This window comes from Dryobates pubescens, chromosome Z, assembly GCF_014839835.1.
Source record: "Dryobates pubescens isolate bDryPub1 chromosome Z, bDryPub1.pri, whole genome shotgun sequence".
Taxonomy (NCBI): domain Eukaryota; kingdom Metazoa; phylum Chordata; class Aves; order Piciformes; family Picidae; genus Dryobates; species Dryobates pubescens.
The window spans coordinates 70,809,608-70,835,364 of NC_071657.1; the positions used below are offsets into that span (position 1 = coordinate 70,809,608).

Below are 25,757 nucleotides of genomic sequence, written 5' to 3' on the forward strand. Positions count from 1 at the left end.
GAGAGCAGCCAGGTGGAGAAGGACCTGGGGGTACTGGTCGATGGTAGGCTGAACATGAGCCTGCAGTGTGCCCAGGCAGCCAAGAGGGCTAATGGCATCCTGGCCTGCATCAGGAACAGTGTGGCCAGCAGGAGCAGGGAGGTCATTCTGCCCCTGTACACTGCACTGGTTAGGCCGCACCTCGAGTACTGTGTCCAGTTCTGGGCCCCTCAGTTTAGGAAGGATGTTGACTTGCTGGAACGAGTCCAGAGAAGAGCAACAAAGTTGGTGAGGGGTTTGGAACACAAGCCCTACGAGGAGAGGCTGAGGGAGGTTGTAGACAGACGGATGATGGTCTCTTCTCCCAGGCAGCCAGTACCAGAACAAGAGGACACAGTCTCAGGCTGCACCAGGGGAGGTTTAGGTTGGATGTTAGGAAGAAGTTCTATACAGAGAGAGTGATTGGCCATTGGAATGGGCTGCCTGGGGAGGTGGTGGAGTCGCCGTCAGTGGAGGTTTTCAGAAGACTTGATGGGGTGCTTGGTGCCATGGGTTAGTTGTTTAGGTGGTGTTGGATTGGTTGATGGGTTGGACGCGATGATCTTGAAGGTCTCTTCCAGCCTGGTTTATTCTATGTATTCTATGTATTCTATGTATTCTATGTATTCAATTCCAGGAATGTACAGCTCTGCTTCAAGTTACTGCAGGAATTAGAAGGGACGGTATTTGTGTGTTCTCTGTAAAATATTTGTATTTCAGAGACTTATCTGCAAATAATCCCTAGAATTTAGTGCTAGTGCTTTGCATTTACTCAAGTCACTACATATTGCTAATGCACGGAGCTGTGGTGGTTACCCAAGACAACAAGGTGAGGACATTACCTTAGAAAGCTCAAGTGCTGTAACAATTTACGGGTGTCTATTAAGCCAGAACCACACACAATTAGCAGCTTTAAGGTTATGTACAAAACAACGCAAATTTCTGTTGACCTATATCGGGGGGGGGGGGAAGGGTCTTTTTACACCCAGAGTAGAGAAATGGTCTTCCTTCATTTCTAGCCCAAACAAAAAAAATAAGTTTTCCTGCAGCCAGTGTAAGCACAGGGTAACAGTAGGGTTTGCCATATACTATACTGTAGGATACAGTTTTCTGCTGTTGATACACTCAATGGCAAATTTTTCCATGCTGCATTTTTAAGATTCTGTTAAAAATGGCAATACCTTCATTTTCTTTGAGTCTCTATCTCCATTTTTCTGCCTGTCAAAACTGTCAGATATCTGCACAGTCCACAGATGGGCCACTAGCTGTCAGCAGGTATCAATCCCCCTAAAAATTAAATTGAAGCTTGAGATGGTGTCCCTCCAGCCCATGGCATTCAGTAAGAAAGCTGTCAGTGGGATTTCTTATTCCTAACAAATACAGGCATAAAAATTAAATTCACCTGGCCTGGGAGCAGATTATTCCCTTATTTTTCTACAGACTTCATCAAAATTTGGAGACCATTTTCTTTCCTTGCTCTCCTTAGGCCAATTAGTCTAACTCTTTTAGCATTTTCCTTTCAGGTCATCATTTCCATCTAAATTTTTGCTGCTGTCTTTTGAATGTTTTAGTTCACTTGCACCTTTAAAGTACCTTTTTCACAGCACTTCCAAATACAGCTTTGTCTGCAAAGACTCTGCCACAGAAGGAAATACATTGGTTTGTCATGACTCAGTCTTCATAAATTCCTGTAGACTTTTTACAATACTTTTTGCTGTCTCCTAGGGGCCCACAAATAACTGGTCTCATGAAGTCAGTTTTATAGTAGAACATAAACCAGATTGTCATGCAAGGATATTTAAAACAATGATTTTATTCTGTGTGTGGAAACACAGTAACACACAGAAGAAACAAATATGACCTATGATGATTGGGTAAATGTGGTTTCTCCTGCTGTTAAGAGCATAGAGATGGTTTCATGTTGATTTCAGAGAGCTTATATCCACCTTAAGAACAAATGATGAGAGTAGGAAATGAATGTTGTGAAAATTTGGAAGAATTTGTTTATGTGGAGCTTAGGGATCTGTTTGATCTGTGGTGTTTCTAAATCTATCTTGGACATAAATGCTAATGTATATCTAAGTAAGATCATAAAACTTGGTCTTTTTTCATAGAAACATAGAATGAAAGAATCATAGAATCAATTAGGTTGGAAAAGATCTCAAAAATCATCAAGTCCAACCTGTCACCCAAGACCTCATGACTACTAAAGCATGGCACCAAGTGCCACTTCCAGTCCCCTCTTGAACACCTCCAGGGATGGTGACTCCACCACCTTCCTGGGCAGCACATTCCAATGGCTAACAACTCTCTCTGTGAAGAACTTTCTCCTCTCCTTTTCTTTTTTTTTTTTTGTTCATGTAGAGATACCTAGAATGTTAGCTGCTACCTAGGAGCAGCTTTCTACAGTGGTTCTGAATGGCTTTATCTAATTCTGCTTATTTCTGGTACTGTTGAATGGTCAAAGTAATTATGTATTGCAATATTAATGCTTTCCATTATCATGTCTCCCTGAAGACAGAAACTGAAAAAAAAAAAAAAAGTCTAATAGACTTTGTCACCTGGCCCATGAAGAAGTAGCACTCATAATCTATGCCTGAGTATAGTGAAGGGACTGTGCTGGAGCCTTCATGTTCCTGGGAAGCTGAAGCATACAAACCTGATGCAGTGAGATTCATTATTCTGCCCAGTGTTCATAAGACAAGAAAACAGTAAGGCACTAAGTTAAAGAAAATTTATGGCAGAACAGTAATACACTAACATAAAGAAAATTTAATGTAAGCTGCGATTTCTTTCTTTGCCTACGACTTGGGCAAAACTTCTACTTGACATAGGGGATCTTTTAATTTGTTAAGCTTTTGGCTCTCAAAACATTTGACAAAGAGTGTAAAACTTATGATCCATGCTTCAAGTATAGGAGGACAGGAAACCAGTTCATGGAGAAAATGGCTTTGATGACATGACCAACGTTAAAAGTGTCCTGCTTTCTGCAGTACTTGACATTACTTGCAGCTGCCATGGCTATCCCAACCCTTTTGCCCCTAGGCCAGCCATGTACTACAAACTAGATGTTAATTATGACATGATGGAATAGTTCTTAAAGCTGGTGGTTGTGAAATACTGCAGTGAAACCTAGTCCTGGGCTTTAGCTCTTGCTTGCCAGAGAACATGGATCTGCATTAAGCTTGAAAAAAAAATACCAAAACCATGTCAAGTTTGCAACACAGACTGAATCCAATTCCACTCTTGTTTTTTCAAGACTAAAAGTACCCAATTTTTATGAAGAGTTTATTTAATGACAATCCCAAGTGGACATTAGGTATAATAAAGTAAAATATTACCACATATGAAGAAGAAAAATGGTCCACTGAGGTAGAGGTCAACTATTTTCATATTGAGACATTAACATGCTTTCACCTAGCTGAAGCTGTACTCTTTGTACAATGAGTTCATGTTGGAGCAATCAGCTGTTTTGCACTGCTTGTGGGCATTCCTGGATGTAAATGGTTTTGTCCTGCTGCCAATTAACATCCTTAGGGCCACCATCTTAGGACATCAGGCTATTGATGCAAATCCTTCCCACTGTGAGATTAACCTTATTATTGGTAACAGATGTAGCATGTTGGAGTGGGCTGATATATTCTTATTTCTGTCCTAACACTGATTTCCACCCCCCCACCTTGATCTGTTCTGCATTGCTCAGCTACATGAAACAGCAGTTAAAGACAACACTACATGAAGCTGCAGATGAGATGAAAAAATAAGGACAGGAGCAAACAGAGGAATATATTCCATCAGCTGTATCTACCCATAGCAAGTATAAGTTCATTTTAATAATTTTAATCAGCAAACTTCAGTCTAACTTAGACCCAGAATAATTTGATTTAGTTGCTGTAAGCAGGACTGACTGACACATTCAATAGTCTAATTTCACTGAAAAGTTTACATTTTACCCTGAGGTTTCACACATCAAATTTTCCTGTCAGTTTACAAAACATCACTTTGTAATATCAGAAATGAACAGTTTTATACCTGTTTCTGTTTCTGACACCTAGACACTAGTTAAGATATATAAACTTTCTCATGAGCAGAGACTGGAATATACTTGGCTGAAGAAATGTGATTCCTCCCATAATCATTGATTTTCTTATTTTGTGGAAATGCAGGAAGGAGTGGTGGTGCTGTTGTAAAGGATTGGCTGGAGCTGGAATACTTCAGAGCAAGACACTGTTGAGTTATAGTAGTAAGCTACAGGTGTCTAAGTGTATCAGGAGGTCGGACCCAGACTTTGTACCTAAAGGGCTGGTGGTATGTCATGTAACAGTCGCAGTATAAAAAGTAGAAATTCTTTCTCGCTTTTGTTACCATATGCAGTAAAGAACAAAAACTGTTATTCCTTTCTTAGTCCAGTATCAACCAAAAATTGCCTTTCAAATGTGGATTTCTGCATGTGCACAAGTATTTGTAGCAAGCCTCAGGCAAAGCTTCCTGCTCATCAGCATCTCCCCTTCCTCAAGCACTACTGGCGCAGCAGGAAGCATTTGTAAGGGAACTCTCTTTGCTTTGAGTAACAGAAAGCCAATGAACTTTTGCCTCAGAGGCACAATGCTAAAGGGCATCAGACAAGTATCTGATCTAGATGTGGGATGTGATGAACACTTGAATGATTTTACACTGGCTCTGACCTTTTTGCATTAGGAAAAATACCATAATGCTGTAAAGCACAGGATGTACAACTCAGTATCTGAGGGGGAATATGATACAGAATTATTTATCTGGGGTAACTAGAAGCCTGATAGATGTATGTCCTTAGGATGTAAACACATTGGCAGAAGAATAGTACCAAATTATTGAGCGTCCATACAACCCAGGAGTAGGCTACAGGACTGTCCGCACAACAGCAGAAACGGAAAAGAGACGTGCTTGGGTCAAAGACAGCTAAAAAGATGCTGCATGTTTCTTGCTGGGATTACTTGGTGACCAGAGCCTTGCTTTCACCTCTGTAAAGCCAAATAGGCCAAGCAGAATCCGCTTACCCTTCAATGGCTCAGAGAGCAGCTGCAATGAGCAACCAGCGCAGAGTCTGCCTGAGTGAAAACTGAACACACCAGAGCCCTTGGCTAGCAGAGAAGAATAAAGTAAAATGCTTTTTCCTCCTACTTATTTCTGTCTTCTCTCAAAACTGTTTCAGACAATGTAAGCTGGACAAGTATATGTCTAGTTCTCTTTATCTCCTAAGCTTGAAAAGAACAGTGTGCATTCCTACTAAAGACATATTATATGAGGTGAAACAACTTAAACTGACTATCCTGCTGACATGAAAACTGTGCAGGGCCTTTCTGCACTCAGAAGTGGACATTTTTAGCAGCACCCAACCAGGAATGGAAAAATAGATGTAAAGAAGTAAGCTAAGCCTATGATATCTATTTGGCTCCAAGAAACACTCAGCCAGTCTTATCATGCAAGGTAACTACAATGAATGTTAGTCTCTGATGAAAGTCATATATTTCAGCTGCTTACAGATGTGAGAGCCAGGGGGTTGATTTTCTTCTTTTTTTTTTTTTTTTTCCCCTAAATATTTTCCATCAGAGACAATGTGACCTCTCTAAAGTTCTCTCAGGTACACACTTGCTGCTATATGTAAGGGTAAGGGAGACATTGCCTTGCAACTTTTAGTTTACTGCTGAATTCAGTGAAGTGCTTTAGGAAAAAACACACCAAATGCTGATTTATGTGTATTGAATCTCATAAAATGTATCTGAATTTCATAAAAGCAAAGGAAATCTCAATTTTCATTCCTCTTTAAACCTGTTTCACTAATTTTTCTAATGCTTAGTATTCTACTGTTTACAAGAATATTGCTGAGGGAAATAACTACAGACTACATGTAGGAGTTGGCTGGCAATATATAAATCTATCTTCTGTAATTATAAGGCTGGAAAAAAACCCAAACCCATTGTCTCTGGAAAGCTACTTTAACATATTTCTTCTTTGTAAGAAAATTTGTATTTGCTCAATAATCTAAAATGTCCCAAAGTTCTGTAAAATGTTTATTAGGGGAATATTTAACATAATTTTTCCTAAGTCTACTGTAAAAACATGCTGTAAAGTGACAGGAGCAAATTAAAAACATGGATTTCTTCATACTTTGGTCATTCTTTTTTGTCTCCCCTCACCCTGGGTCTCACTGAGAGCTGAATATGCCATAAGCTAGCAAAAGTTATAGAAGCCCTAATGTTCTTCTAATTCATGATTGTTGTCATGAGCTTTCAGGCCAATATCTCCAGAGCACACTGAATCCCACTTCTCAGCTTGCTGTTATCACGGATAATACAATGTCAGCAGTATTAGGAGAAAGAGCAGGTGTAACTTAACATAGCACAAAGTGAGTTCAAGTATCGTTCAGGTGTTACTTACCTTCCAAATTCAGAGCTACCACTGCTGTATCATCCTCTAATCCTTCAATCACCTCACACTTGTATCTCCCATAATCCTCCAGCATTATATTTGTGATTATAAGAGAGGCATCATTCTCACTGCTTCCCCTCAGAGACACTCTGCCCTGGTAGTTTCCATAGCTCTTTTTGTGGTGTCCCATTGCAACAAAGACGTCCACTTCTTTGAGGTAATCTGAGGTGAGTTTGGTCCACTTGACCCGGATTTTGTGGGTTCCTGAGCCAGCTGTTGACGTGTGTTCATGGTAAAATTTACATGGCAGTGTGACATTGCCACCCCGGTGTGAGAAGATTTTAGCTTGCTCTGCTACCACAAGTAGACGGGGACCATTTTCTGTGAGGATTTAAGAAGAAAAACAAAACCAAGAATTATTCTGCAGTCTGCTTTTTACAGAATGTATGCAATCAATGCTGTAACAACCATCAGCTACATTACACATTAGGCCTGCAGGATGCTTCCCCTGAAATAATTTTGTAGCTCTGCAGCAGTGGCGTGTATAAGCCAGTTGCATATAGTTACTTACATAGCTGCAAGTGTCTGTATGTGTACACACCCAGACAAGCAAGAGGTAAACTTGTTTGCAGCATTGCCTCCTTATATAGGCTTAAGCCTCCATAGTCATGAAGACAGAGTTGTAAAAATCTGTTTACAGAGTTGTGTAGCTGGTGGGTGACTGCCATCATCCATAAAAGGCTTCACATAAACATCCCATATTTCCTTGCAGGTTGCTGAGGAGCTGTCTATCAATGCTGCATTTTTATTTGGTAATTCAATCTTTATGTACTGCCTAGGTTTATTATGGTGGCAGCAGACAAAGCCCCTCATGATCTGGGATGCAGTGAATCATACTCACAAAAGAGAAAAGCCATTACTGTGTCAAACAGCACTATTTACATTGACATGAAAAGTGTCAGCATAATTCTAAAATATATCAGTTTCTATTTGTACTTTATTCTAATTTTTCAGTTTGAATTCCTCTTCTGGCATACTTCCACCAAAGTAAGCCAGTCCAATTTATTTTCAAATGTAAAATCTGGTCCTCTCCTGCCCACTTCTCATCTCAGTCTGTTTTTCCCCTGTGTGACTTCCTTATCTCCTTCAAAATCATCACTATTTTGTCTTTGACATTTCAATTTCACTTTTCACCCAAGCATGTATTTAACTGGTTGGCTCCTCTCCTTCTCACCCTCACTCCAGACTCTTTACCCTCTTTTTTCTCTAGCAGCTTACCACAGCTGATGTTGCTGTAGGAAATCATTATGTTTAGGACAGTCAGCTTGAGCAGGTGTTCCTTCTAACCTTAAGTCTCTGGGGCCTTTTTGACAGGCTGTGCTGCCTTGGGGAAAGCCAGAATAAAACAGATTTCATGGTGGCCATCAGCAGATGTATCCAAAAGCAAGAATATTTCCTTCTTTCAGTACCTCTCGCCTCTCTTCTCATGCATAGTTTGCAAAATTTATTTAGCAATCTCAGCACTTTAGTGATACTGCCGTCCTCTATCACTAAGACACCCACCAAAACTGGCAATGAATCACCAGCACTCTGCTTGCTGGGAAAGAATTACCATCCTCACTCTACATAACAGATTGCAAAGGAAAACTTTGTAATTCTCTATGTCAGTGTAACAGACCTGAATTATGACTCCCAGCTCTTTAAGGCTCAGTCTGCCTCTCTCTTAACTTCAGTAAAAGCAAAGGCTAAGAAATACAGACTCTGTTGAGAGGCTGACCCTGTGAAGCCTAGCAGTAATTTTCTGCTAGCCTTCATGGGGATGGTTCTGGATTGATAAAAATATAACTGCAGAAATGCATCCAAAGAGAGGTGTGGATGACTGAAGGAGCAAAGCACTAATAGAGCAGGTCCAGAGGAGGGCCACAAAAATGATCAGGGTGTTGGCACACCTCTGGTACAAAGACAGGCTGAGGGAGATACAGTTGTTCAGCCTGGAGAAGAGAAGGCTTCAGAGAGACCTAAGAGTGACCTTCCAGTACCTGAAGGGGGCTTACAAGAAAGATGGAGAGTCCTGTAGTGATAGGATGAGGGGCAATGGTTTCAAACTAGAGAAAAGAGTAGGTTTAGATTGGATGATAGAAAAAAAGTTCTTTACCATAAGGGTGGTGGAACACTTGGGAGGGCTCTGGGCAACCTGATCTACTGGAGGATGACCCTGTTTACTGCAGAGGGGATTGAGCTAGATGACCTTTGGAAGTCCATTCCAACACAAATCATTCTATGATTCTATGACTCAGATGGAGGTGGACTAGAAGACAAGGTTTCAGTGATAAGCCCACCAGGAATTATTCCACCTGGTGAGATGTCTGTTCATAGCACTGCAAAAACATGTGGCGTGTCCACAGCCATGGGTGGCTGCAGTGAGATGCTAGGATCTGTAGCTCATAAATGTCTCCAGACAGTCCTAGGCTTCTGAGTCTTGTCAACAGTTCTGTGTCTAAATGATATATTCACCTAAACTGCAGTTTCAGCTTGACTTCACTATCTGACCACACTCCCTATACCAAGTAGCAGCAGAGGCCCCAGGGTGCACAGCATTTTATGATTATGCAAACATGTTCAGAGGTGGTAATTGCAAAGATAAGCTTGCTGAATGCAAATGTGCATCTGTTTAAGAAAAACAAATATTCCCAAATGTGTAGTTCTGTGTTAGGAGATGCTGTTAAGATCATTGCTGTTACCCTCACAGGACAGAATGGTCAGGGGGCATCAGGATCCTCAACAGCAAACCAGTTGGAGAGCTGCAAGTTGTTTTACATGGAGGGAGATCGTCCTACCTTTTGAAAACTCATGACTGCAGAGCATTTCACCTGCAGCCCCCTATTACTGTTTTTGTTTGTCACTGCCGTTCTTCCCAGAGGTAACCAAAGGCTCAGATCTGCTCCAGTGGCCCAGCTTTCCCTTTTCAGGGGAAAGGATCCAAGAAGAGAGGTGATCTGAGGCAAGGCACTATGGAAAGCATTGGTAACGCTGTTTCCACAGGACGAGAAGAAGGAAGAATGTGAAGGCGGCCAGGATGGTTTGTCTGCGAATTTCCCCATTTCCTTCAGGGACAAAGACGTTCCACAGACTGCTGTCCATGTTGGGAGGAGAAATGTTATGCTTTGGGGTGGTTATTACCAAGAAATCTGAATCAGAGCTCAACTATGTTGGGTCTTAAATACTGAAATAGTCAAGTTAATAAATATTAGCAGAAAGGACTGGGGCAGAAGGGAGAATCTGACTCAGGCTGCTAACACTCGCTCTTTCTAACAACAGCTAGTCTGTGCCAGCAGGGCCTGGAGACTTGCCCAGAGCACTGTCACCTCTGACTCCAGAGTTAGTATCCTAATGTGGCGGTGTACCTCTCTTCTGGCTGCTTCCCAGCTTCTCTGGCCCCTTGCAGCAGCCATTATCTGAGTAAGTGTAAAGAACAGAGGGGATGGCAGGCTGGGAAAGGGAAGAAAAGAACGGCTTTTCTCAGCCTGGAACATCTCCTACGTCACTGGTGGCTTGAAATAAGTGTTCACCCTCAAGTTTCCTGAACCCAAATTATTTTTTTTACAGAAAAAGAGACAATGTGCCCTTCTCTCTTCTGAGACAGTAGGGCAGAAAATTATGTCCCTGCTACTCCCAGACCTAGAAGATGAGGAAGGAAGGATCTCTGGCTTTCAAGGAAAAGCAGAGGTCAGGTTGGGGGATGCTGTGTGGTTTATTTTTGGGCTAGAGGACATGCAGGCAGCATGGACTCAGGATTAAAAATCAGATGACCAGGGTTTGTCAAGAGGCTAGGAGTCTATTATCCAGGAGCCAGTGAGAACCAGGGCCAAATTCACCAAACTGCATATTTTTGTGAAGATGGCAAAATGAATGTCTTAGTTTTTCTGGAGTTGATAGAGAAGGGGTCTCTCAGGAGGAAACCCTTACAACAAACCAAGTTAATAAATGCCCAGGTACAGAGCAAATCAGAATCCTTTCACTTACATGTTTAGCACTTAATGCAGCATTCTAGATTACTGCTGTGGAAATCAGCTTAAACAAGAAATGAATCCTGCTTCCTGGGTTACCTTAGAACAAGGACCAATGATATGTTGTGAAATGGTGACCTGATCATGGAGCACTGTTTTAAAGTAGCTCCCTGGATGCTTTCCTCATGGGATTTTGGACAGATCTGCTCTCTCTGAGTAAAATCACCTTTGCATCTAAATGGCAGGAATATATATGAGTGCAAGTGAAAACAAGAGACACATAAATGTTGTCACAAAGTCTTATATGTCATTTGAAGAAGACAGAACTTCTTTATCCCTAGAATTACTTGCTTCAGAAGCATGATCAGAGAATTTGTAAGGTGAATGGCCAAAAAACTATCACCTCTGCAAATCCAAGATTTGAATCCTCACTAAATATTTGCCTGCAACAGGAGTGTTTTGATCTTTGCTGGAGATAAGACAGATCACATGCATGGCTACACAAGAGCCTCAGATAGTGGACTAAAGGTGAGAAGTGTACTAGGCTCCTGCTGGGATGAGAGGTGGCATCAGTCTAGTTATTGGTTCTGGTCTCAGTTACAAGCTCAGAAATGGGATGTGAAAGGCTTGATCACTCTTCTAGGAATATTTTGCCTTGTAATGTATGCAGAAGCTTAGCTATTAAAAGAGAACCAGACACTACTGGTAACTAATTTGCCACATTTTTTCCACTCTTGTTTCACTGCTATCAATTCTGACAGGCTGTGACCTTTTGTTAATCCTCTTGGAGCAATTATATGGATGACAAAGGCAACACAATGCAAAACCAGTTATGCTAGTTAGAAATGAGTTTGTTCAAGTTGCAGATCTGTCCAGCTGTGCAGGATAACACACAATTCTGGGAACTGCTTTTCCAAGTCACTGGGAAAGACTGCCTGCCATAAACGAAAACTCACTTGGAAACTTGCTAGTAAGGCCTGTTTTACTGTATCTGAAGTGTCAAATCAAGCAGGCATAACTGCAGGGTGTATTGCAACTCTTGGGGTTTTTTGTTGATTGTTTTTGGATTTTTATTTTTATATTTATTTATTTTACATTTTAAGTGGCTTTTGCCACTCAAGAATAATGTAAAGCCATGATTGGAAGGCCAGGAGCGTGGTGTGGGGCAGAGAGGATGAGTCACAGCATGACCCTTGGCATAAAGCTTTATTCACTTCATCCATCAGCACTGTCCAGAAGCTTATGCTGACATGGATACAAAACTTGATTTTCACATTTTAATGGACTAACTTAGAGAGAAACAGTGGAGAAAAAAAAATGTGAATTTTAGAGGGAAAAAATAATAAGTCAGGGATCAAATCATAGATGTGTTTTGTCAGCTAAACTCATGTATTGCCAAAAGGTTCCACATTGCTAGCAAGCCATTAGGTTAATGACACCACATGTCATCCTAATTTAAATAAACTCAGAGCTGTAGTGAAAGTTGCTTTCCTGTAGTGTTACCAGCACCTTGAGTACAATTCTCGTGCTAAAATATCCTCATTCTTTCTATAGCAGTACAATGTCTTATTGTCCTTCTATGCTTATTTAAAAGTCTAATATAATTTCTATGATAACAATAATTCCCTCTTGGTATAATGTGTACAGAAGTGCATTATTGATATACACATATATGTGTGCATTAGTGCACATGAAGGTAAAAGCATGAGCAAGAATTGTGCACCCACTTTTCCACGTACATTTCCTACTACATCTTTTCCAACCATATTTTAACTAACTACTTCTTTTTTTTGCTTTTGGAACAAAAACCAAACAACAAACTTCTCAAAAATTATGTATATCATCTGTAAAGGTGAGAAAAGATGTTCTTATTTAGCCCAAACATTAATATAATTCCATTTCTGTCATGAGAAAGAAAATACAAACAGCAAACTCATATGTTCCTACCCCTAAAATGACAGGATGAAATACTCTCTATGGATTAAATACTCTCTACACGTTACTTGTAAGTTTTGACATACAACTGGTAATAGAGATGTTAGAGGATTCTTGTTTAAAGAGTTCACCTGCATAGGTCCAAATGAGACTATATAAAAAAATACCTCCCTCCAATGCAAAGAATACAGGATTGGGGTAAAATTCTATTCTATTCTATTCTATTCTATTCTATTCTATTCTATTCTATTCTATTCTATTCTATTCTATTCTATTCTATTCTATTCTATTCTATCATTTTTCAGCTGATCTCATCTACTCAACCTGCACAACATATTGGGAGCAATTGTTAAAGGGGCTGCATAAACTCAAGTTTAGGTTTCTAGGAGATGTAGCATCACATAAAACCATCAAGGAAGTAAGAAATTTCAGTTCTTCTAAAATATTGACACTTGCCTTAAATAAAATATAAGTATGTGTTTACTTCAGTATAGATGCAGGGATTGCATGAACATAGAGCAGATCAGAACAGAAATCAAGACAGTATCTCTTCATGTCTTCTGCACAAACACCTTATGGGTATAAAGACCATGTGACAAAACCAAGATTTCACACAGATAACTGGTGAGGAGTTATTCCAATTCTTTTATTACTTCTGGTGTTATATATATGGAATTAGACTCATGCAGCAAGTCAAGGTAAATCATTAATTTAAATGTATGTTTAACATGAATACTTTTGCTTTTGCAATGATATTTTACAATCTAAATACATTGGAACCTCTCATTTTATTTTGGAATATGCAGTCCTGAATGCCTTTAATGAAATCAACACACCAACAGGAGGTGGGATTCCTCTTTGCTTTTTTGATTACAGTACTGCTGCAACATGCCATGCTCTTGAAGTAGAAAGCAAGTTGTGTTCGTGTAAAAGAAGCAGCTCAATTATAGCAATGGGTCAAAATGGGTCATCAAGAAAATCAAAAGAAATAACAAGGAACATTACTGTAAATAGAAAAATGCAGAAAGGTGGACCAAAGAAAGAAAGTCCAAAGGAAGATGGAAAAGCATGAGTCTTTGGAAGGTGCAAATTAGTGTATGAGGTCAAGTCAGTAGTCTACCTAATTTTTTATCATGGCTTTGGCTAGTCCAGCAAGTCTATGCAGCTTCTTTCTCTCTTGTTATGAAGAAAAGCAAGTGGTCTGTAAATAAAATTCATTACCATGCAGGAAAAGCTGGGCAAATATTTCTTCTTCTTTGGTATTGTTTGATTAAACTTTTTTTTTTTTTTTAATGGGCTGATATTAGAAAGTTTTCTGTTTACTCCAATGTGACATATTTCCTAGTATGTTTAAATAAATCTGTGCAGGGACCTTGATAGGCAAATGGGTGTATTCTTATATCTGAATGGTAAAGAAGCACTGCATAAAATAAATTCATTTATATTCAAGGAAAAGTTACAAAGTTAAAGGTTGATCCATTACAAACCAGACTTTGCATTCTTTTCCCTGGCCTTTTTTGCCATATTTCTAAAAGCTAAACAAAGTTGGGGCATATGTTAAAAGCTTCTGCCACCTTTAATTAGCTTAGCAATTACTGTAATGGCTTTAGTCAACTTCGTTTGTTTTGCAGAACAGCTACACACAGAAGAATGGTCTTATCTCTGAAGGGTATTCTGCCACTCTGAATAATTGGTCAGCAACTAGCACTATGAATAGATTAGAGATACGCAAAGCTGAGCACTGAAAAGAATCTTCTTCCTCTCTCATGGGTCACAGAGTACTGTGACCTGCAGATCTTGACTTTAGAGAAAAATATGACCCTTTAATTACAGTGATATGTTTAGAGCACTATTGTTTTCTTGTTGTGGATACTTAAATGGCTAGGGTATACTTGTGCCTCATTTTCACATTCACTACATGAATACATTTAGGTTGATGATTTTTTTCAAAGGAATGAAATTGGTATCCCCTAAGGCACTCAGAGTTTACTGGAGTAAGGGGCTTGAGACAACTTATTTAAATATAGCTTTCTCATTTGATTTTGACCACAAAAGTTAAACTCGAATGAGTTTTGTATGTAAATACATTACCAAAAGGAAATACAAGAAACAGGTGAGAGGAAATAAGCAGAAAGTAATACTGGTGATGGTAGGGAGGTAACATTATCTAGCAGAAGAGAAATCTGACTGAGGTCCAGTTTCACTTTGTTAACCAATGAGGGGAGAATCAGGAGCTCGAGGTGGAACTGACACCAGGAACAGAGATATTAGTGAAGTCAGCAACTCATTTCTAAGAAAAAAATGCAAGATTCAAGAAAGAACATATCTGTGCCTATTGGAAAGCTAAATAGCTTGGCAAGTGTTATGTAAAGCTAGAGAAATCCAGTTTCAAGAGAGTGGACATATGAAAGACAGAACTCTGTTCATAAAAAGCATTGGGTCTGTCAGTAAAATCTGGGAACAATATCACATATTAAATACTGTTCATTCTAGTTAGAGTCATGGCAGGAATTTTTTATGCTAATGAAGGGCAGCAGCTCCTCTGGTTCCTGACAGAGAGTTGTTAAAGTATTCAGAAACATGCTGAAATAGCCATCGGACTGTAATATAGTATTAATAGGTGGCTGCCCTTTATCAAGGCCAGATGAAAGATAAAGGTTATGAAGTGACACTCTACATTAGTGCTTTAACAGGTTGTTAAGAAATAGATGATAGTGAGAACAAAATGGAGCATGGATTGGAAGTATGTCAGAAAGGACTGTGAAAGATCTGACTGTAGAAGTGAAAAAAAAAAAAGTCTTTTAAATGGGTACAGTTTCATTTCGTAATATGGAGTGACTACAAAGATACAGGTAGAAGACAACAGAGAAATGACCCAAGTGCTGTATCGACAAATCATCTCTTTTGAATGATGTTCATTTTGATACTCTGGAAGTATGATGTTTAAAGTACAGGAGTGTATTAATATGAGATGAGTCTGTTCAAAGAAAAGGGTAGAAAACCTTACAGCATGAAGTGCTGTCAATATTACTAACATTTGCTATGGCAAATCTGATTGCAGAGATATTAGCTCATCTATCAGTTTAATAATGATACCATGTATTTCTGCACAACAGTAAACTAACAAACACTTGTAAGGCAAGTAATTTCACTATTAACAGGCTGATTAATCTGACCCCAACAGAAAGCATGACCTTAGAACAATTATTGAAGGAAAAATATTGAAGAACCAATACAGAGTAAGTCAAGTCACTACAAAGAGGGATGAAATAGAGTAGCTAATTACTAAAGGGTGTCCAATTAATTTACTGTAAAATATGTAATCAAAATAATTGTGCCAGGGCCAGGGAAATCAGATGTATCAATTGCTTGGTGCCCAGGGAATCAAGTGATATGGAAAATATATGAAACAGAAAGGATGGAGAAAACATGTGCTTTGGCGGAAACCTTGCCAGGTGTGTAAGACCCAGATACAGATGAGACTGCAATTGTTTGGGCTGAAACAGAAATGATTAGCCTAAGAAAAGGCCAGTGAACTGTCTCCAGTGTAATTTTTGAGACTCTAATATTTCTGCTAATTTTACCTTACAAAGTAAATCTGACTATTGAATTAATATAATTTTCAGATGGCATATTCAGCATCACTGAAGGGAGGAGAATGGATATTTAGAATGTTTGAAGAAAGAAAGGTGGAAAAAGTACAATACCATTTAATATTGAATGCATAACCTAGATTTTTAAGGCCTAGTATGAAAAATTATTGGTGTAAACCTTGTATAAATTAATTGCAGTGGTAATGAGGGAGAAAGACTGACACATATTATCTGTCAATATAGAGTATTGATGAGCATGGCAGCAGAAATGGAAAGAGTACAAATTTGATCCAAGGTCTGAAAAACAAATCAGTGCTAGCTGGAAAACAAAAATACTAATACCAGACCTTAAGATCTGATCTGGAATTAAATCCTGTCTGGGCACACTCAAGATATATGAATCCAAACAGGAACCAGTGTATGTTATTATAGTTCTGTAAATACATGCTCATTCAGTATTCAGTATCACTAAGGTTGGAAGAGACCTCAAAGATCATCGAGTCCAACCTGTCACCACAGACCTCATGACTAGAGTAGGGAGGCCACTACTGCCCACTGCAGGCTTGAACTCACAACCTTCCCATTAAGGGTCTTATGTGCTACCAACTGAGCCACATTTCACCACAAATATATTCACTTATAGAAGAATTTGAAGGAGATTCCTTAAATTATAGCTGTGAGGATATGTTGTTATCTTATTAAAAAACACAGGGCCATAAATGGCTGTGGGTTTTTTGGTTTGGTTTGGGTTTTGGTGTGGGTTTTTGGTTTGTTTTTTTTTTTTTTAATTAACGTAAGCTTACAGGAGGTTACCTAATGTAAAGGAGAAATAGAAGAGAGTTAATCTCATTGCCTCAGGAGATCTCCTTCAGCTCTCTGTACTACACAACATCTGTCCTGGCCCTTTTTAATTCCAAGACATTCCAAAGCATGCAATCCAGGACAAGTGTAGCTAAACACCTCTTGGATATCAGCTGTGAAGCAGGATCATGCACTCCTTAATGTAATATAAATGTAACATAAAATACTCTTTTCATGAGGCTATAACACATATGTTCCACAAGCCTCCCTGATTTACTACTCACTCCCAGGTGTGTAGTACACTGTACATGTTTATGCAGCACTGGGCAGAGCAGAATCCCAACCCTGATGGGATGCCACAATGCAGAGACAAGCAAAAGAAAGATTCAAAGTAAAAAAACACCAATCTATTATTCTTTTCAGTGTGTGGTCTGTGTGTTTTGTAGTCTGAATCAGCTGATGTACAAAGCTCATCTAGCTTTCACAGAATCACTGAATGGTTTGGAAGGGACCTTTAAACATCAGCTAGTCTGTGACAGAATAAACTCTTGAGGTTCAGGTGAGCTTTCATGGATAGGGAGAATGATCCATCTTGAAGCTTTTACCATCTCTGAGGTGTTCAGCACTTGCAGATTGCACTATACACATACTTGAAATGTATGACTTGCAAATTATGCTAAATGGCTTCTAGAAAGTTTAATATACAAAGAATAAGAGAAAAAAAAAACCACCAAAATAATAATTGATGTGGTTCAATTATTTTAAATTATTTTCATCTTCCAAGTAGATAAAATTCATAGAGAAGAAACTGCAGTACACAAGGAAAGGCAAACTGTCACTAGACACTGGTGTCAAATTTGAAATTTACCCTGGATAATGAATGTTCATCATCTTATAACAGTGATATGTTTTCATTTTGATGCAACACATTCATTTGACCTTCATCCTGTGAATTTCCTTAGAGTCAAACCAGCTCTCTGTTATTCCTTACTTGACCTTGAAAATCCAAATGCCTGTTTTAATGGATGAAGGGTACATTTAACTTCTGTGACTTTCCTGTGAAGTTCTGCGTGTTCAGGCTTTCTTAGTAACTTGCACTAACTTGGTCATTCCTATTTACACATAGACTCACATAACATAATTTGCCAGTTGTTGCTGGGAGAAAGGAATAGAAAATTAAAGAGAAAGAGGAAAATAATGCTGTATTAATTTAGCAAGACTAATTTTAGCCAGCCTCAAGAGCACATAAATGAAAGCAAGAAAATCCCTGTTATTTCTGCCTGTCCTTACTGCATAAATCTCCTGTTTTTCTTATACAGTATGACCCTCACTGACTGAAGCTGGGACTGAAAAAACAGCTGCATTGTACTGCAGACTCAAATCCTGCTACAGCTACAAGCTCTAGGATTCAAACATGAACTGAAAGGATTATGCAGAAGGCCAGTCAAATACTTGGTGTGAATTAAAGGTATGAAGAAAGACATTTCTTTTGGTAAGATACTATTTTCTTTCTTTCTTTTTTTTTTTTTTTACCCCTGGTTTAAATTGCCCAATTATGAGCTCTGATGTGCTAAACCTCTTTAGATAACAAACAGCAATAATCTTTTGTAATGTGAAGAACCATGTGTGACAGTCTTCTTAAAATAAAATATAATCCACAATAACGGTATTTCAAACCCCAGTAGTTGCATATTACTTCAGGATGCATGTTTGGTTTTTTCTCTATCTTAAATCATGCTGTACTTCACTCACTAATCTTTGCAAGGTTGTGACAAAGTTCTACTTTCAGTTTTTTACTTTCTTTAGGAGTAATAATAATGCAACAGAACAGAAGAGGGTAGTACTAGAGAACTTAGTAATACTAAAGAACAGTGCAGCAGAATGAAAAATTAAGGATCATTAAACATATTATTCTGATACTGGTATTTTATCATGTATTTCTTTACCTTGAACATGAATAATTCTTTCATGATCCAGACTTGAGTTGTCACGGTGAGGTTCAGCCCAGCAGACAGAAATCAGCACCAGAAAAAGTAGATTCTTCATCTTTGTAGTCAAAACAATCTTCTTCACTGTAAGGGCATCACATACAAAGAGGCTTGTGAATTTTTGGAAACCTTTACAGTGTTCCACTGCACAACTTGTTACAGCAATGATCTTATGAGGAATCTGTAACATATTTAACCCACTCAGCTGAAAAAGTTACAGCAGCTCCTAATTTTTTAAGCATGAAGACTGGATCTTTTTTATCATGGACTCTCATTAAATGAAAATGGCAATCTATATTTAACTCTGCCTATGCAGATACACCATGAAAAATACAAAACCACACACACACACAAATATCCATAAACCAAATTCCTTGCAACCATATGTAAGCAATACCTGTGTTTCAAAAAAGGTTCCAGTGTGCTTCTGCTTTTCCAGACCTACTCTGGTCTGTAAATACAGTTAAAACAATCAACCTATCTATCTATATCCACAGCATGATGCAATCTGCTGGTGATAGATTTTCAGGATTAAAACCATCTTCTCATAGGTTTTGGCATTTCAAGCAAGACTGCAAGTAAACTTAGCAGTCAGGGTGGTAAGTTTGCTTGAGCTAAGCAATAGATGACAAAACATTTCTTAGACTGACTAGAGAGGTATATTTTATTTCAGATCCACTTACCATTTTAAAAGATGCCTAAATAAACAATGAAATGTTCAAACCCATGCACAAAGTAGGTTAGAGTTGTATATGCTACCACTGCAGTTGCCCTGATTGATTTTTCATTCATTTCTACCTAAAATGCTGACGCACTAACTTAGTGTGCCAGGTAGGGTCTCTGCAGTCAGCAGAGCTGAGCGCTGCAGGGAAAATCTCTGCCAGCCTCTGAGTAGTAATTAGGCAAATGAAGACCTGAAATAGAAAAGGAGGCATAAAACACAAGAGGTTTTATGTAAAGGGTTCATGCTGCTATGTCTTTTATAGCTATAATTTTTATCAACCTGACTTCTTGAAATAAAAGATATCCCTTTTCCAACTTTGCCTTTCAAGACACTAGGATTTCCCCCACAGTCATCAGATAGTGGCAGCGTTATTAATATGCTTTCTCTTTAATGCAGAGAGAAATTCCCTTCCCCCCAACCCCCTTTTTTTTTCTCTCTCACAGCTAGAAATACATCAAAGTTGCAGGGTACTCTCGGTCAGAACAGTCCCTGCCAACAGTCCCTGTCCCCAAACACCTATGTATGTCAACTTCAGAATCAGATATTGCAATCTGAACCAACCCCTATTGCAGACTAAAATGCAAAAACACTATTGCCATTTTTTCAGAACAAGATGCATGTTACTTGCCTGCCTTTCCATTTCTCCAGAGTGTGTCTGGATGGTAGCTCAAAGCCAGCTCAGCATCCCTTACTGTGGAGTGTCTAGAGGTAGACAAATGCTCACCGAGCACTATTTTCCAGGTGGTCCATGCTCAGTAACTCAAGACTCTAGAGCCACTCCCTCTTTCCTGGAAAGCTTGGCAGTCTAATGACCTCCATTCCAGGGAGCAAGGACAGATGTGGCTCCCTCTAGAGCACATCAGCCCAAGCCTGGGATAACCAAGGGGTCGCACAAGTGCAACTGGGTGTTCCCCCAGCACAGTGGGACTGCCAGCCTGATTGCTTGAGAGAGCAGGACATGTCTGTGCAAAACCACACTGCCCTTTGCTTTACAAATCCCAGACCAGGCACTCGATGTATTTCCACTAAGAATGAAAAATGCTTCGGGTTTGAGGTTTGGTTTCTTTGTCTCTTGACTAATAACAGATAATTCTTCCTTTTATTGTTGAGAAGAAATAGTGTTATTGCTTTAGAAATAGTCTGGTCAACAAAGATGCTTTGAATTTGAAGGCAAACTTTACGGGGGTATTCCCATGTCAGCCTACAGCTTAAAATCTACTTTGGATGCAAAATGTCATGGACCCAGGGCATGGCAGTAAATGTCACAGGAGCTCTCCACAGACCTGCTCTGGGTACACCTTACTTGCTCGTTAGAGATTGGCCTCTGCCTTTTACACAAACCTGCCTTTTGCCATGGCACTAGTGAAAAGTAACAGTCACATAACCAGATGGCAGGTAGCAGTGATGACTCGGAGATCTGCATCTCCATTTCTTCAGTTTCCTGAATGCAGCTGAGCAGCTTCATATGTCACAGACACAGTGCAAAATCAACATTACGGTTACAAATCAACATATTCTGGGGAGAGATATACTCAAAGTGGATACTTTAGCTTTGCTAATAGGCTGGTTTTATGGTTTTCCCTAATTGCCATTGACAGGAAAGACAGTTTAAAATGTTCATTGTGTGTGCAGGAGCACGCCTACAAATAGCATGTGTCTGGTAAAATTCATCTACACTGCTAAGGTGTGTCTGTCAGACTGCACAAAATTACCAAGAACTTAAAACAATTATTTCCTGGGGGACTAAGTGCCTGGTCAACATTTTAGAAAATGAACCTATTGCAGATCACAGGACCATTAAAATGTGAAAAAATCTCTAAGATCATTGAGTCCAACGATTATCTTTGCTTAAGTCACCAGAAGCTTCATACTTAAGGACAATTAACTGGCAGTAAAGTTCTAGTTGGGCAGAAGCATTCCACTGGGGACCATTTCAATCCTCCATTTAAGTCTGAGCAGTTTTACAGCTGCTCCCTTTTATTGCCATGCACAGCAGCAGCTGAGAAAATGTGGGGATCTAAAATCAGGAATACCCCAACCTCATTCACTCTCTCCTGGATTCCCCATGATGGGAGCTGTGGCATGGAGCCAGAGCAGTGCAAAGACACATTACCTGGCCAGGAATCTGACCCTTGGTGTTTTGTAGGTTATCCAAAAAGCAATTAGCCAGAGGAATTCACATCCTCAACTCTAGCCAAAGCAATAGAAGTCAGACTACATTTCTGCAGCAGCCTAGAAAGACCTCAGGGGAGAAATGATAGGTGTGGATGTTTTCATATTAAAATTAATAAAATCTTGGCTGGGAGAAAGCAAATTTTCAGTGAGAAATGGTAATGATTAGTCATACTAAAGAAATTCACACTAGTTTCATTTACTGCAGTTTATGAATCTACTATATCGCTGGACAGGGACACAAAGAAGCTGAAAAGTAGTTTTTAAAGGCAGACCTCAAGGCTCAGGGAGGTGGTCAAGGTGACTGTACATTCGGTTCTTAAATTCTCATGAACTGTTTGTTCTTAGACACAATTTGAAGCTCTGATATTAATCACCATTTTGTCATACATACCCAGACGTAATTAATCTACTACTGGCAAATCTAAAAGGTTATGTATCACCAATATATGTACTTCAATATAAAGTTTTGAAAATTAACAGTAATTTAAGTAATTTATCAGCACAAGCAACATGCATTTCTCCAAAGAACAGAATAGGGGAAAATAACAATAAATACCAATCTCTGTTTTAAATAAAACAACATTTCTTATTTACTACACCAACAACTTTGTAGCTACAGAGCATGAGAGAATCCACAAAAGTCCACCTAGCTCAGTATTCTCTCTCTGACAGTAGATGTAAATCCTGGGAAATTCCTTTTGTTCACAGGAGTTAAGTTCTGTCTTAACGTAAGACATGATGCCCTACATTAAATGCCTGTTTCCCTGAGAAGAAAGACCTATGGAAGCTTGAACTTACAGTAGCTCAAGAATATATGATAACATGACCACCATCTCCTATGACCCAGATGCTACATTGTCATCCTGGGGAGATAGCTGGAATGTGCCTAACTCATGCAAAAATCTGCCTACTTTTGTTGGAGCATCCCAGCTGCTTTGGATTTTGAGGGACTGTGATTCCCAGGTATCCACAGGACCCTCACAGAAGCAGGTATTGCAGGAACATACTGTCATCTTCTTGTATGTGTAATAACTTCATGATGCAAGAAAGTTTTAGGAGAAGGCAAAAAATAGATACTTATGGTAGAAAGAGATGAGGTACCAGTGTACAGGGACAGAGACAAAAAAAACCCTCCTAGACATGGGAGACTTCATAAAAGCATCTCCCTTTCTGTGGATTTTCCTATATTCAGTGAGAGCTAGCAAGCAGAGGCAGAAATGATATATAAACCAGGTAATAGAATCAGTTAAATAAGCCTCTATACCTTTGTCCTGGTTTGAGGCCAGGCAGATCCTCTCTTGCCCCTGAAAGGGGCAAAAGAATGAAATTCACACAAATGGATTGCAGAAGGGATGGAAAATTTAAATGGATAAGTATTAAGTGTTTTGCAAAAGCTGCAAGCACAGTGATAAAAATGCCCCAAAGCATACAGAGTCCTCTACAGCACACCCAAAAGCCTCCCAACATTTCCCTTCTCCCTACCGGAGGGTATACCCAAGACCCCCAAGCCTCTTTCTTCCCCATCCCTTGCTAGGCTAGTCTCAGCTGGCCAGGTCTGAGACTGCCCTTCCCCCTTCGCCTCCTGGCATTAAGCCTAGCCACGCCTAAGAGGCCTTGAGATACTCCCCCCACCACTGTCCGATAGGGAGCATCTCCCAACAGGAGTAGAGAGGGAAGAAAGAGGAAGGGAATGACTTTGCAGATGGATTTATAGGAAGCAGGATATTATGGGTATGAAATACACTATTTCCTGTGACCACCTACTGGACTGAACCCTCTGGACACCAGAGATATAGCTTGTGTGGCAGTAAACAGGAGGCACCCAGCCTAAACTGCCACAAATTTAGGGTTCAAATAGCCCCCGAGATCTGTGGACTGTTCACCCATCCATGCACAAACATGCTGCATAATGTAAGCCTTTATAGGCTCATTCACTGTGTAGGTCTGTTCCATCTGGGAACTGGTGCTAAGCACTAGGGAAGTACCTATTAATAAAACTGAATTTATGTATTTTCAGTGAGGGTGTCAGCTGCAGTAACCGAGACTCTCATCTCAGACACTGCTGGCAGATAATAGAGCAAGATAAAGACCAGTCTAGACAGTACTCACTCTCTTCAACAGCCATTCTTAAAACTGGGAAGTTGAATACTTCCGTCTAGCTGACCAGACAGGTTTCTGGTATCAACCAACCAGTCCTAAAGATCATAGCTTACATATTTGTGAGTAGACACCTAGGTTTAGGCAACTGAGTCAAGCCATCAGGATGGAATTTAGCTCCTGTGGACACTGAAGTCAGTGTGCCCGTGTGTAAAATTTTTTCATTTTGCTCAGGAGTCCAAGCTATTATTATAGTCAGTTTACACCTGATCAATGGGGCCATAGGAAAGTAGATGAGTTTAGTTGACCTGGGATGCCTTTTGTCTATTCATTTTTGTCATCAAATAACTTCCTCTGTCTGCAGTGTAACCTCTCTGGGGAAGTTGGAACTGTGGGCTTGAATCCTTCATGCTGAGGTACAGGGAACACTTTGCACATCCCATTTGGCTGAGTGGTCTAACAAGAGGGTGCTTGTAAACAAGGTACAGATGTAAATTTGTTTGGTCAATGACTCAGCATTCAGGATTAAAAAAAAAAACAGCTACGGACAGAGGAGCCTGAAGTGTAGATCTGACTTTGGGGCTCCTTAGAAGTGAGGATTCAGTCTCTCTCACAATAAGCATTACTTCTGGCTAGCTCTAGACAACTTCCCACTCCACGTGGTAGCAACACTTCAAGAAACAAATACTCCTTTCTCTATTGACTACAGAAGGATGGTAAAAGTTCTGACTCACCCTAGTAGCACTGACCTGACACGTTCGTTTTAGATATCCTGATCCCAAAGTGGGCATTTCTAAAGTAGGCAACAGCAAAGTCAATCTTACTCTTGAAGGGCACCTACCTTCCTATAAGTATTTATAGTCTTCAAAGATCTTCCATCCACCAAAGGCAACAGTAAAATACCGTTTCAGGATATAATTGGAACTAAGTTAGCAAAATCAGGACTCAGACCTAGGAACTCATGTAGTAAAATCAAATTAAAATCCACTTCTTGACCTGATATGCCCTTATACCACCTAGTCTTGATTCTTTTTTTTACTTGTTTTGCCAAGAAGGTTCTTCTCAGACAAAATGCCCTCTAGGCAGACGGAATTAAGGCAAGCCAGATTCAGTAGACAAGTTCCCAAGCTAAACTGTTTCTAATAAGGAAAATTTTGCCATGGCAAGAAGAAAGAACACTTGATGGCACAGGAATGATAATGTTTACATGCTCTACTGAAATGACTTAGAGCAAGCTTTCCAAGGCCTCCTCCCATGCTACTTCATTAGTTAAAGCAATTTAGAAATTTGTGTGACTGTGAGTCTTGAGGCATTCTAAAGTGCCAGACGGTCGATGTCTGGAGAACAGGTTGTCATAGTAGCTCCCTAACCATAGGCAGAAAAATTCAGTGGAAAAGCAGCATGATCATTCAAAGACATCTGGAATCCCCTGGAGTCTATTAATTCCCTGGGAAGAATGCTCATAAATTGCCTGCAGGGATAAAGAAAATACTGCCTTTGAAGTATCTGTCCTCAGTAGATATGAGATTTGTTCCAGACACTCAGGGTAACAACAGTAACAACACTTTTGGCATTATTCATAGAGAGTGGACAAGGTCATGTTGTTTGGGTTTATGACTAGAAGTTAGAAAATTTGGTACTTTAGGTTAAATGCAAACAGGTGTAAGACAAATGTGCTGCAGTTAAGGTCTATCATTCATTGGTCAGTCAGTGCTTTGGGTAGGTTTCTTTCTTGTTCTTTAGAATGGACTACATAAATATGCTCTTTAGGTCAGGAATTTGGATGGTTTTGCTTGAAGCATGGCAATGGAAGGTTCTTTTGATGACATCTAACATTATGTCATTGAAAGTTAACTGCAGTTTTTGCTTATAAAGCAAATCCACTTATTTTCAGTCCCTTTCTTTAGGGAGAGTCTTTAGAGAAAGTACTTACTGCAATCTCCATATATCAGTAGTCTTCAAAAAAATTTTGCAAACCAACCTGAGAACTGGCTTTCCAGCTAGATTGTGC

General features: G+C 39.5%; 1 protein-coding gene across 1 annotated transcript in view; it reads right to left on the bottom strand.

The window, feature by feature from the left end:
* The window catches only part of HAPLN1 (hyaluronan and proteoglycan link protein 1), a 72,979-nt gene that overhangs the window by 13,949 nt on the left and 33,273 nt on the right, over positions 1-25,757 (bottom strand). The window contains exons 2-4 of the mRNA XM_054178926.1: positions 18,709-18,834; positions 7,681-7,683; positions 6,436-6,807 (exon numbers count right to left, since the gene is read on the bottom strand). Coding sequence (XP_054034901.1) covers positions 6,436-6,807; positions 7,681-7,683; positions 18,709-18,808 — 475 coding nt within the window. The 5' untranslated portion in view covers positions 18,809-18,834. The remainder of the gene's footprint in view (positions 1-6,435; positions 6,808-7,680; positions 7,684-18,708; positions 18,835-25,757) is intronic.